This window comes from Vitis riparia, chromosome 6 (assembly GCF_004353265.1).
Source record: "Vitis riparia cultivar Riparia Gloire de Montpellier isolate 1030 chromosome 6, EGFV_Vit.rip_1.0, whole genome shotgun sequence".
Classification (NCBI taxonomy): domain Eukaryota; kingdom Viridiplantae; phylum Streptophyta; class Magnoliopsida; order Vitales; family Vitaceae; genus Vitis; species Vitis riparia.
In genome coordinates, this window is record NC_048436.1 from 18,115,873 (window position 1) to 18,129,430 (window position 13,558).

The 13,558-nt window shown below is 35.0% G+C and overlaps 1 protein-coding gene, 1 non-coding gene and 1 pseudogene across 2 annotated transcripts in view; 2 read left to right on the forward strand and 1 right to left on the reverse strand.

Moving 5' to 3' along the window:
• Positions 1–2,310: 2,310 nt before the first annotated feature.
• On the reverse strand, positions 2,311–10,349 carry LOC117916802 (annotated as a pseudogene).
• LOC117917184 lies at positions 8,789–8,869 on the forward strand. The gene has a single exon (XR_004651647.1). It is a non-coding gene; the product is annotated as a small nucleolar RNA snoR35 (small nucleolar RNA).
• LOC117917077 (putative leucine-rich repeat receptor-like serine/threonine-protein kinase At2g19230) overlaps positions 10,246–13,558 on the forward strand; it is a 12,376-nt gene continuing 9,063 nt past the window's right edge. Inside the window, exon 1 of the mRNA XM_034833304.1 lies at positions 10,246–10,394. Within this exon, the coding sequence (XP_034689195.1) occupies positions 10,246–10,394 (149 nt within the window). The remainder of the gene's footprint in view (positions 10,395–13,558) is intronic.

Consider the following 13,558-nt stretch of genomic DNA (forward strand, 5'->3'; position numbering starts at 1 on the left):
CATCTCAACAGGGAAAAACAAAATGGTTTCCATTCGCAGTTACAACTCATTGGAGCGACTCAACACACTAAGGGTCTTCACAACACAAAACAAGAACTGTTACTCTTTGCCCACGATAACATCAACCAGATACTTCATCTGGGCTATGTTTCATTATGGCAACTCTCAAAACTACCAACATTTGATCTTGAGTTTGATGGAATAAATGGGTTACTGTTGTGACTTCTCTCAATGATTACATTTATTATGAATTGATGTATGCAAACAAGGCTGATAACATCAGTGTGTGCCTAGCTCGAACTCATGATAACCAGTTCCCATTTATTTCCTCCTTGGAGTTATGGCCAATGGATGACGATATGTATGAGGGCATGAGTAGAGATTTGGCCTGGCACCAAAGCTATCGTATAATTACGGATACTTGTGTATTACACTGAAATGGTTTCGGATGAAAATGCAACTAATTCCTTTGATATTTACGTGAACGATAAGTTCAAATTAACAACCAGCCCAGAGTACCAGAACTGTACTCTTTCTCAGGTCAGTACTCAAGTACCCTGAATGTTGAGCTCCAGCCGGACTGCAAATTCAAAGTTGCCTCCAAGTATCAGCGCCATCGAAGTGTACACTGATAGTGATCCTCTTGTCACCATTGGAACGTCAGAGGATGACTGTAAGTTCCTCTCCCCATCACCCTCCCTCATTATCTTTCATTAGTTATACAAGTACTTAATGGTAGGTTGGTTGGTGGTTTGATCAAACAGCGGATGGACTGGCAAGTTTAGTAAGCAACCTTGAGCAACTAGAGGGATGGAGTGGGGATCCATGTCCCCTAACAACACCGTGTGGCAGTGGTTGGGTTGCAGCGGCAATGACCCTCCTAGAGTAACCTCTCTGTATGGTGTTCATTTACGGGCCTTGAATAAGAAAATTCACACTTCATTCTAACCATTAACCTTTTCCCTGTCTAATTCTGATCAAAATATAACATGAATGTAATGCAGAAATATCTCAGGGTATGGCCTAGATGGTCCTCTCCCAGACTCCAGCAAAATGGAAGTCATGGAAACCATGTAAGTCATCAACCCACCACTACACCACTTTGAAACCATCATTTTCTTGGACTTTCTTCCTCAAAAGTTTAAAATTGTTTCAGAGGTCTGGCATACAACAGTCTGGATGGTCCCATTCAAGATTTCCTTGGGAATCTGCCGCATCTAAGGGTCTTGTAAGTTCCTCTACAACAGACAGCATGCACATACTGTGAACTTCCGAGTGTAGAACATTTTTACCATTTCTCATGATTCTCTGACCCTTCTGTCTTGTGATTCCTGTAGCAACGTTCGTGATAATAGCTTTTCCGGTGAAATACCAGAGAGTGTAACCAAAAGCAAGAAAAAAAAATATAAGGTCACCATAGGACCAGAGCTTCGTGGAGTTCCTAATCCAAGTAAAACTTTTATACTCAATTTTTGTCAATGTGTACCTTTTTTGCAGTTTAAAGGATAACCCAGGTCTCCATCACCCAAAGAGGAAGAGAAGAGAGAGGAGCTCTGGTGATCGGTTTGGCAGTTGGAATACCTTTAGGACTGACAGCAGTTTATTTCTTAGCCCGAAGAAAACCAACGCCTAGCCCTAAAAAACCAGAAGCAAACGCAGAAGCGCCGGCTAGGCCAACGGGAGAAAATATTCCAGTTGGGAATGCTGGAAAAACGGATCAGGCACCCTTGGGCAACGGGCAGACCATGCCTGGCCTACTGGGCAACACATTCCAGTAAGAAATGGCTCTGGGGGAATTGACCATCCATCGGAAGTCCCAATCAGAGATAGGGAAGAGCTTTATGAACCGATAAAACAACATAGTAACAAGGGGGTCCTGGCAGAGCGTGAAACTGATTCCTTGAGCCTGTTTCTCATTGTGAAATACTTCAAATGCCTTGGTCGATGCTTTTTCAATCAAAATTTCTCTACAATATCTGAATATTATAACTAATTCTTTACATTGTTTATATTTCCAACTTGTTTGCATGGGTGAAGGTGAGGCATCACTGATCACCGGGTCTTCTCTTCTCAGTGATTCTTAGCTCAAAGACGCAAAATGAGCTCTTGTGGCAGTATTAACGAAGAAAGCAAATATCCACCTACAGAGTGAAAGTCCAATACCCAAACAAATAAAAAAAAAGACATCGTCCTGGAATGGAGAGACTTGGAGGATCTACCAAACCGCAGATTTTCCAGTCTATGCCTGAATATGAATAAAAAGGTACAGGATTTCTGGTGAGATATGGCTGAAAATGCAACCATAAAAAATTAAGGCAGAGTCGGTTATGATATCAATCGTACGGTGGCAATACATGCACCTGCAGTTATACAGTAGGGTAGCACAAAATGCTTGAATCCTGTTATGCGATTTTTCACCCTACTCAGGCCCTCTGCAATTCCAGTACAGAAACAATGAATGAAACAGCGGCAATAGGGCAAGACAGTGTACCCAAATGGCACATCACTGGTACCTAAAATAAAGAACAAATAAATGTGATGTTATATATACACGATGACATATCTTCCAGTGACCCATGTCCTCCATCACAGACTTCTTCTCTGCTTTGAGACTGATGGCTACGGTACTACAGTTCTATGGACTCAAATTCACCAAAATAAAGCTTCCCCCAATTCTCAAAAGACGTTTCATTGGTTTTGATCATGTTGTCTAGAATCAATAGAAAAGCAAACGAGACTAAAATAACTTATCAACGCAATAAATATTGATGCACCAATTGCTTACAATTGCCAAATTGAAGGAACATTAAAGCTACAAACTGACTTCCGATCTAATGAATGGGTTCCATAAAACTTAAAAAGTTAGAAACTTTACATTGTAAACTGGGAATATATGTTAATGTTGCGGTAGAGGTGGTTTCTTTTCCAACAGTTCATAATAGAGAACGAAATTATCCTGCAGCCAAATAACAAGATCAACTAAGGAGATTAGAATTGATTAAAACCATCAGTATATAGAACATGAACAAAATGAAAGAGGGATGGAATTTGTATGTTGATCAGTGGTGAACCTTTCGGACTGACTCCCATGTGTTGGGTCAAAACAAAGATAAGATCCTCTCTCATATGTGTTTGTCTTAACAAGTGGCTCCATGTTAGCAACCCTTATGAACCACAGCCGGTGCTCTCTGTGGAAAAACCAGCCTCCGTTGTAGCTGCCAACAAGAGATGTCATACAGATCTTAGCAAAATATCACACTCAACTTGTTAGTCTAAATTGCATAAAGGTAAAACACTCAAGAAGTTAACCAAGCATGAAAAGGAAAACATGAAATCTCCATAAATGGCTTTCTGAGACACATCCACAATACAGAAATTGGACAGGAAAAAAAATGGAAAAAAAAAGGTGTTAATAAATATAACAAAATATTAATTTAGCCAAGAAACATACAGTTCATTTGCAGCATATAATTGGGCTTCGTCTTTCGGCATGCTAAAAAAAAGCAGAAGCAAAAAGATCACATCAGGTTTCAGAACTCATGAGTCATAAGGAGTCTGGACAAATAAAGAGCCAGTTTAGCAGTTTCTATCAGAAAAGTGGGGAAAACAAATAAAACAAGAGGAAGAAATTAAGAGAGATCAAATAAAGAGATGCACCTATAGAAAATATAAAACAATGTCTCCACCTGGAACTTCAAGAAGTAACCTTGCTGCAAGAAATCAAAGTGGCAATCACAAAAGAGAAATGCCCAAGAGCATAGAGAAAATTAAAAAACACGATAATAGCAACATACATGTAGAGCAGGTGGTTGCTTTACATAATAACACTGAGGCACGCTGAACTCTGGATCTCCTTTGGCTGGCTCGTCAGACCACGGGGAACCAAAAAGTCTTGTGAAGATTTTCGGCCGAGTTCAAGTTCAACCCAGTGTTGTTAGATCAATTCCAAGGGCAAGAGATGTCAAATCAGGGTCACTCATCCTTATTACACTTAACAAGCCAAGCAAACCAAATGGATCCGGAGCAGCTTGTGTAGCCTGCATCGACTTCATGCCCTGATCCCTAAATGCCTGACTAACAGCTGACATTTGTTGCAAGCGAAATTGGGACTGGTTCTGGTGTTGTTGATATTGCTGGATAAGCTGGTCATATGACCCCATACCAGAAACAGTATTTGGAGAATTTAAAGGTCTTAATCCAATACCAGGAGGTCCACTTGTCTGAACACAAGGTGAAATGGGAAATTCACAATTTTAGAGATTGTTTCACAGATGAAAGAACTAATTTATAGAACAAATGATCTTTTTTTTTCTTTTCTTGACAGGCAATTCATATGATAAATGATTGAAGTGGCATCAGAGCACCATTGAGGAATGAAACCCTCCCTCTTGTTTTTCTATTAACAAAAATCTTTCCATTTTGATCAACATAGTATTTCCAATCAGTTCATATAGACTTGACGTTAACAACTAAATACTATTTTCTCTTAAAACTACACCTTATTGGAGAGCCACCAATTTTCTTTGTAATGACTCCTTCAAACTGGAAAATTTTCAATCTTCAGCTACCATCAAAGAAAATAAAGAACAAGACTGAAAGAAAATATAAGAGGAAAGATCTCATTGCCTTGTGGTGTCCAAAAATGCCTTTGCAAATAAGCCATTTATAAATTCTAGTACCAAATTACCACACCTGTGAGTGATAGGTTGAGTGAGAAGATGGGAAGATATCTGAGCCATGCAAATGAAGGAGATCCTGATTGTTTACTGGTGAAAAGGAGACACCACTACTACTGACTGCAGGAGCATGTTGCTGTTGTTGCTGTGGACGATGAGAGGAGTATGATCCCCCCAAGTTGAACCCAGCAGATCTTCCCATCTGCTCAATGAAACAGGGAAGCATAAGGGTAAAATGCAAATTCATGACATCCAAAGCATAATATAATATGATAGAAGCATTCAGAATTTCTCAAAAGCTGAAAATCTAGTACTCACAGAGAAGTGCTGAGATTGCATCATAGATACAGTATTGTCATGAAATTGTTCTTTCTGGTGCAAATCCATAGCATAATCAGCATTACCACCTGCACAAGTTCAAAGATAGTTTGTGATGCTCCAAAGCAGTAAAGAAATTCAAGAAAGCAGCTCAAATAAACCTTCAGAAATCTAATTATCAAATATATGTACCATTGTGACAACCTGAAGGAATGAGGGCACTCAAGTTTATTCACGAAAAGGGAACAAAGAGATCTTAACTTGACTCAGACACTAGTACTTTTATAATTTTTCAAATTGACATTGTTATAAACTTGATTTCTCTTTACTAAGATTTTCTTATATGAGAAGTTCCACTACTTTTAACCTTTCTGGTTCCTTTTAATTCCAAAAAAGGAAGATACAGAAGTTCTAGGGGAGAAAATAGAATCTAATAGGTTACTATGTCGTTGAATTTCTTTGTTTATGACTTTTGGTTTGCATTTTAGTTTCCTAAGGCCTAAAATTAAGGCTAATTGCTGTAAAAGCAAAAATACAATAAATGATAATACTTTTGCAGATTTTTAACTTTAATAGTAAGACATGGTTTTCTTCTTCTTCTTTCTTTTTTTTGTGTGACATGAGACTCCTAAAAGGACTTAGTAAAATTTTAAGGTTTATCTCCCTTTTTCTCTTCAAAACTCCAAAAAGGTTTTAGTGAGACTTTAAGGTATTTTCCCATCTTCTAAGTTCTACTTTCTCTTCCATTACCATATAATACCCCAATCCCCCACTCCACCATAAGGCCAGATAAGATAGAGCCCTAGCCACTATTAACTCATTGTGGATAGCTACCTCAGTGCCACCTACATCAGCAGCTCAATCTGAAAATCTCACTTTTTCAGCTCCAATTAGATTCCTTGGGGGACAGTGGGGGCATAAAGATATTATATGATTATAGGCAGCTATCCTAGGATTGCCTATATCAGCAGCTTAATCTGAAAACTTCACTTCTTCAGCTCCCATTACATGCCTCTGGAGGAAGCTGGGGCATTAGGATGCATGGAAGATCAGACTTATCAAGAGCATCGACTAAAGCTAGCATAAAGGGAAGGCCTGTATACTTCCAAGTTTTATGAAAGTCATAAGGACTGACCAGGGCCTCTATCTTTATTGGACTGCACTGATGGAGATATTTGATGATGCATCAACTTTTGCACAGAAAAATACTGAATCAGTTCATTTAGAGTACAACTCATTCAGCTGATCACCTGGCATTGCTTTAAACCACTCTAGACTTGCATATACAACCAAGCACAAAATAATGCTAAATCTAGAAGACTGGAAGCGAAGTAAATACCATCATAAGAAAATGGGATGCAGTGAAAACTTTATTTGTCCAACTTACCAACTATGAGATATTGATTAAAGTTTATAGCAAGGAATTAATGTCCATATTAGGCTGAAAATAAATCACAGAATAAATTAGCTCAAAAGAATGAACAAGCACCTTTAAATCCCGGTAAAGCTGGAAAATCCTCATTTTGGATGCTGAACTCTTGATTCTGTTGAACAATAGGACTAACTCCAAGACCTTGTTTTCTCAGGGAACCTGAAATTTTTCAGTCTAAATTACATTCTGACTGCAGGGCTAACCGCACCCAAAGAAGTATCCAAGAGCAAAATGCAAGCTCTTTAATTACCCAATTGTCCTTGAGGTCCTCCAGAAGAACTAGGTCGACTTGTCAACTGAGGGAAATCATTAATATCAAAGGGGGAATTTTCATTGGAGTTCACGTCATTCAACATCCCCATCGAGCTCAGATTATTGACTGTTTGGACATGGCCTTGAGATAATGGACCTCCAGCAGAAGGATAGGAATTTCCTAGCATAGAAATCACCTGTGGAGATGCTGAATGCAGAAAAGTGTCATTCATAAAAGCAGATAATATCACAACTAGTAAGCCTATAAATTATCCATTTCTTCTTTTCACTAAAAGCCCCTCACCATTTCAAATCCAATGTGCCAATAATTTTTTTTTTATAAGTGCAGCAATAAACATTAATTGAATTAAAAAAGCAAAAAGGGTAAACAGAATTATATTAAATCAAATATTTTCATGATTTTTTTGAATAATTTCAATTGCATTAGTCTCAATCAAATCAAATATTTTCACATAGAACAAACTGAGTATCTTCCTGCATAGCATACATGCAACAAAACTGCAAGAAATTTTCCAGAATTAATATTTCAGGTCAAGCAGGATTAGCAAGATGTAAGAACCTGAAATGCCAAGGTTAAAGCAACATATTGGCCAGAAGTTAAATAACCCAAATAAAGGTTTTTTTTTTTTTTTTTTGATAAGTCCAACTAAGGGTTATTCTTAGACAGCCAAAAAATAAAATGAGCCAATGGCATCCTAATATTTGGTTTATAGGGCCTTCAACACAGAACTCCCTAATGACATGCTGAAGCTTTGTCAAAATATAGTGAACTATGACTAAAATTTGACTGCTAATAAGGAAATGATATACGAGATTCTAAAAGATCCATGGCTTCATTGACAAACTTCCTCAATCAAGATACACTGAACACAACCATGACTTCTGGCACTACCCAATTATGCTCCACGAATGCTCCCTTTACAAATAATCTAAGTAATACAATATCATTTCACAATTGTCCCAACATGATTTTGTTACAACTTTCCAACTCACATACCATTTGTTGAAATCCCTTCCAACGTCCCCAAAATATTATCTTTTTACAAACATGGGAAAAAAATGTTAACAATAACAACCTTGAAAGGTGCTAAACTTGTGAATTTGTAAGACCTAATACAAAGACTAGAAAAAATCACACACATTCATCACCCACCAACACGAACTCTGGTAATAAATCACAATCCCAACCATTGATGGCAAGTAAAACGGACACTATTTTACCTAAGAATAAAAATTGAAACACCTTGTTCAAAAGCCACTAGCAGTAATGTAATGTTCAGAGATTAAAAGTACCATACCTTGCTGAAGCACACCACTCATTAATCTATTTGGTCCTTGGACATTTAAACTTCCCGATCCACTATTTGCAGCTAAATTTAAGCGAGAAGCAATACCGGGCACAGATAATCCTCCACCAGAGCTAATGCTCCTCCCAATGTTGCCTCCACCAACTATGTTTCCCATTGAACTCGTAATCCGAGGACCTGCATTTCCCAATATTGGAGATACTCCCAGTCCTGGGACAGCACTCCGGTTAGCAATTGCTGCAGAGGTAGGGAGAATTCCAGGAATAGAACCACCAACTCCATTGGTGCTACTACTATATCCAGGGCTTCCTACAACACTTATACCTCCTCTATTTGCGACTCCTGAATGTCCATGTGAGCTCCCATGGGATATCTGCATGAATTGGAAAGGAAAATGCAATAATGACATGGTATACAAATCTGAACAATATAAAACTAGAAGAGAACAGATAAAGAAACGTGTTTCCTGATACAGCAACTTGTATTAAATTACATTAATATGTCATGTGCTAAAGAATCCAAGTATATACCTGAGAAAGTGCAACAGGAAGACTATTTGATGCATATCGTCCACTGGAAAGGTTTCCAGTAGGTTGTTGAACCCCACCAGAAGGAACACTGTTTATTGTTGAGTTTCTTGATGCAAGTGTTCCAGGCATGTTGGGAACGTTAAAGCTCCCATGAATATTGTGTAAGCCTTGAATACTTCCTACAAAAAAAGCCTTTTAATTAATCAAGCTTTGTGTAAAATAGTAAGTAAAACTCCAGAAAGATCCACTGACCACTGTGATGAAAAACAGGAGATGCTGCACCAGATTGAGCTGAAAAAGATGTCGCAAAAGATCTCCCATTGCTATCTTGAAGGTTTGAAGTTGATCCATTGAGAGAAGACTGCAGCAAGAAGTTAAAAGGAACAAATTTAAGGGAAAAAGAAGGGAAAAAATGAAAACCAAATACCAAAATCACAGACCAAAAACTAAAGGTTTGACAACCAATCATTATAATGCATAATAAAGGCCCCTTTTTTTAACAGGGAATCGACCCTGACAGGCAGCATCAATCACAACTGCCACCAAAACAAAGCCCAGGTGAATTGGCCTGCCCCTCTACTCTACTCTACTTTAATACAAGTGAGGCTCAAACTCAGGACCTCTAGTTCATCACCAAAGGGCACTACCACTAAGCTACAACCTGGGTAACGCATTAAGCAGAGTTATATCTATGAAACTGCAAACATATTTATCATCTTCCCCAACATGATGGGAACTAAGAGCACATTAAATGCACTGTATATATTTCTTGAGGTTCATGTTTAAAAATCAGGGAGAAAAGGAGGCTAAAGAAAACCACAGCTTGCCATAAAATTTTCTCTGAATTATGTTTCATTGAAACAAAAAGAGTGACAAAAAATAAAATACCCCAACTCTTAAAAAAATGACTGACATTCCAATATTACAGCAACTTTAGAGAGGTTATTAAGAGAAGAGGCAATACATTGAGTAACCCCGACATTGCAGAAATGTCAAAAGGTCATGCAAGCATGCATTCCTTGCTGGGAAGCAGCCTCTGTTCGTCTTCAGAACAAATGATGTAAATTTGGCCTTCAAAAACTTTTCTTCAGACTGAAAAAAAGACAAGCAGTTAATCCAAATACCAAAACACAAGAAAGGCATCAAAGCAACACAAACACACAAAGAATACTCAAATTTATAGAATAAATCATAAACCTTAATAAATTATGAAAATTTCAAATACACCCCAAATGAATTTCATTTCATGAAATTTCTATTGCCACCGCAAATATACAGTAAAGATAGTTCAAAAACCATGTAATAACCAATTATGTAAACACAAACAACAATATGACGATAATCATAGGTTCACTTCCAACCACATTAAACCATCAAAATATTACTCGGTTATCGGTCCAGTTCGGGTTAGTGCCAACCCAAAACCACGAACCATAAGTGGACTGCCAGTGTAGGGAACCCAACCGGGTTGAGCCACGAACCAGTTATCAATCTGGTTCTGCAGAATTTCCATTCCACTCTGTAATTATCTTTCACAAATAAAAAAAAAAAAATCTGATCTGAAACCAAACCCTAAGATAAAGTCGAAATTTTTATTTGAACATATATATCTAGAGAGAGATTCAAGAGTACATAGAGGCACAGATCTGAAACCTCAAACCTGAAGCCTCCCGAAGAGAGGTGGGCGTCACTTCGGATGTCGGAGGGCGATGACCGTGAGACGTGTTGAAAAGGCTAGGGTTTCAGAGCTAGGGTTCACTGTAAAAGAAGAGAACAGGAAGGGAAACTCGGATATGAAGAAAGTAAAGGTTCGGCAGCAGGGAGAGGTTTGGGATTTTAACCTGAGTATTTTCACCATGTCTCTTGTTCTACATTATTACGTTACTACTAAGTCAATCATCCAATCTCCTTACGACACGTGTCCGAACTCTGGGCATGCACATGGTTACCGTTTCAAAATTAATAAAAAATTGTCTGTACAATTGCAGGGTAAATGCCTTTGGTAAAGAAAATCAAACTTGTAAAACATAATAAAGAAATTCAATTTTTTTTATGACGGATTAAATCTTAACTTTTTGTACAGTTAAATACAGGTTAATTCATTAATGAGAATTAGTTACCATTATAATCAAATTAATTTATTAATTGTGCGGCAAATAGGACCACTAAAAATTAACAATAATTTGTCTATTTTAGTAACAAGTATTAGAATTTTCTTTTACGTTATAATGTTTCTATATATTACTCGATAATAAAGACATAATGACGATAATGACTATCTTAAAAAAAATGATATGATTTATGGTTAAGCCTTTAAAATTTTCTATAATGACTCAAACCTCGGGATACTTACTGCCTCATAACAATCAACACCAAGTAAATTCAGGATATTTTATCAATGATAAAATTTAAACCCATTACCATATTTCACTTATTGGAACCATATAAGTTCAATAAAATATATATCTTAATTATTTGAAAACATGATTGAACTTTCATATGCATAGATTAAAAATGTCTCAATAATCAAGTCATCAAATAAATTAAAATAAAATAAATCCTCTAATTTGTAAGGTGAAAACTTGAGTCCTCCTCATTAAAGGCCCAAATTAAGTGTAATATACAATGAGGTAAAACTTAGGTTAAAGTTTTATTTAAACAAATTATTAACAAAATTAAATTAGGCATCATTAACCTACAATAAATGGTAAGATTAGAAATCATGATTCAAAATCTATCATGTTGTGCTTTCAATTTAAGTTTATATTATCTTAATTGAATGTTTTTAATTAGGTTTTATTTATGCATAGGAAATTGAGAGTAATTAGTTTTTTTTTTTTTTTGAAATAGTGTTTATAATATTCAAATGTATATATAATAATATTTTTTGTTTTGAATAATAGTTTATTTACATTGTTTCAAGACTTTATTGTTATTATAATTAAATAGTTACCAAATTTAATTTGGGAATAGATTTCATATGGTAAAAAAAATCTCATTTTCCATTAAAAACTAAAACTTATAGTAAAATAATATTAATTTTTTCATAGACAACATTGACATTTTTAGTAGCAACTGTAACATATGAGTACCAAAATTGAGTTGTGATATGTATAAAATCCAACCTTACATATGTATCTAGAAGCATTAAGATGTTTGTCATTAACCATAACATATATTACATTTAACCTTGATATTTATTGGAATCAAGATGAAACATCGATTTTCATGGACTGATCAAAAGAAAATATCGATTTTCATGGATATATATATAGTTGGATTTTACAAATATATTGAGATAAAAAAAAATATCAAGAAATATTTATGGATATTTTAATAAATAAAAATATTGATTGAAGAAAATTAATTAAAACTCATAGATCTTGAAAAAAAAAAGATAGAAGAAATAATATAATATATATATATATATAATATATAATATATATATATATTATATATATATTATATATATATATAAATTGTTTTAACAAAAAATTGTGTAATATTAGGTAATAATATTAGTTGTGATAAATATTGATATAATATAAAAGAAATAATGATATACAATAAGTATTTTTATTTAAAAATATTGATAATTTTATTCATAAATTTATACTTGTCTTGTATTTAATTAGTATAAAAAAGTAAAACACACATAATAAAAGTATTAAAATTAATTTAATTATAATTATTTTATTTTAATTAATTTATAATGATATATTAGTTATAATTTATAAAAAAATATTTATAATTTATAAAAGATGTTATAATATGTAAAAGTTATTATAAATAAATAATTGGTTGAAGGATATTTATTAATATATATATAAATTAATGGCACATGTTATCTTTTTCAAGTCTAGGACTCGTGTTCAAATCTTCCTCTTGTATCGGTTTTAAGTTTATTTTTAATTTTAATCAAAGAAAGGATATATACCAATGAGAATTTTTATGAAAGCCTTTCATTTGCTTCTTTTTTATGGAAGTTTTATTTTTCCATTAATGCATCATAATTTTTTTAACCTAATTATTCTTCCCATGATTGATTCAACCCCTAATAAAAAAGATATATCTTGAATATATACTTATATTTCATCTCTTCAACAAGTTTAGTAAGGAGGACAACCGTTCCATTATTCCAACAAAGAGAAGAATCAATGATTAGCTTTTTAGGAAATTTCTAAATAAATAATTTAAATGAAATCTTTCAATTTCTTATTTGATTACGTACATAGTAAGCCAAAATGTGGGCTAGATGGGTAAGGCTCAACTCATAGCCCAATAAAACAAAAACAATAATTTTGGCCAAAAAAGGTAATGACATGACAGGTTACGGGTACGGATAAATTGAAATTTCGACACATTGTTAATTTATGACAAAAACTTAGTGGAAAATTCTGAAATTTCCTTATCACTTAAATATCACCTATAAAATATTGGTAGAGTAAGTTAACTTTGACATAAGTCTTAAAAGAAACATCAACATATTTCACACTAATAAGATTCCATCATTGATTGAGATAAAGAAAACCTTGAAATATGTATTCATTAATCTAGTTTAAGTATAACTCACCACTTATAATATTTTAATGGAAATTTAAACTTGTGGGAGAAATTGAAGGCATTAAGCTTAGAGTTTCATGATCAGGCACTTGACACTTGCTATTTGAAAGGAAAAAGAAAAGGTACTTGATTGAAGCATAGCCATAGACACAATTCAGAAGCTTTGCTGAGCTTCTATTTTCACACCATGAAGAGAAAAGTGGCCTGATTAATTAGGCAGGTCGGCTGCATCAGCACAACAGAGCTGCTAACAATTACACTTTCTGCTTTCAGGTTTTCACTTCATTGTTGACCTGTCTATAGAAATGAACTGGAAATGTCTCACACCATACATGAATACAATCTCTGGATGAAGAAGCTTCGCAGGAACCCTAATCAAGCATTCCTGCTAATATACTCCCCTTCGTACGTTTGCTGATCAGTCATTTGATCCTGAATCTCCAACGTTGTTTGCTCCCC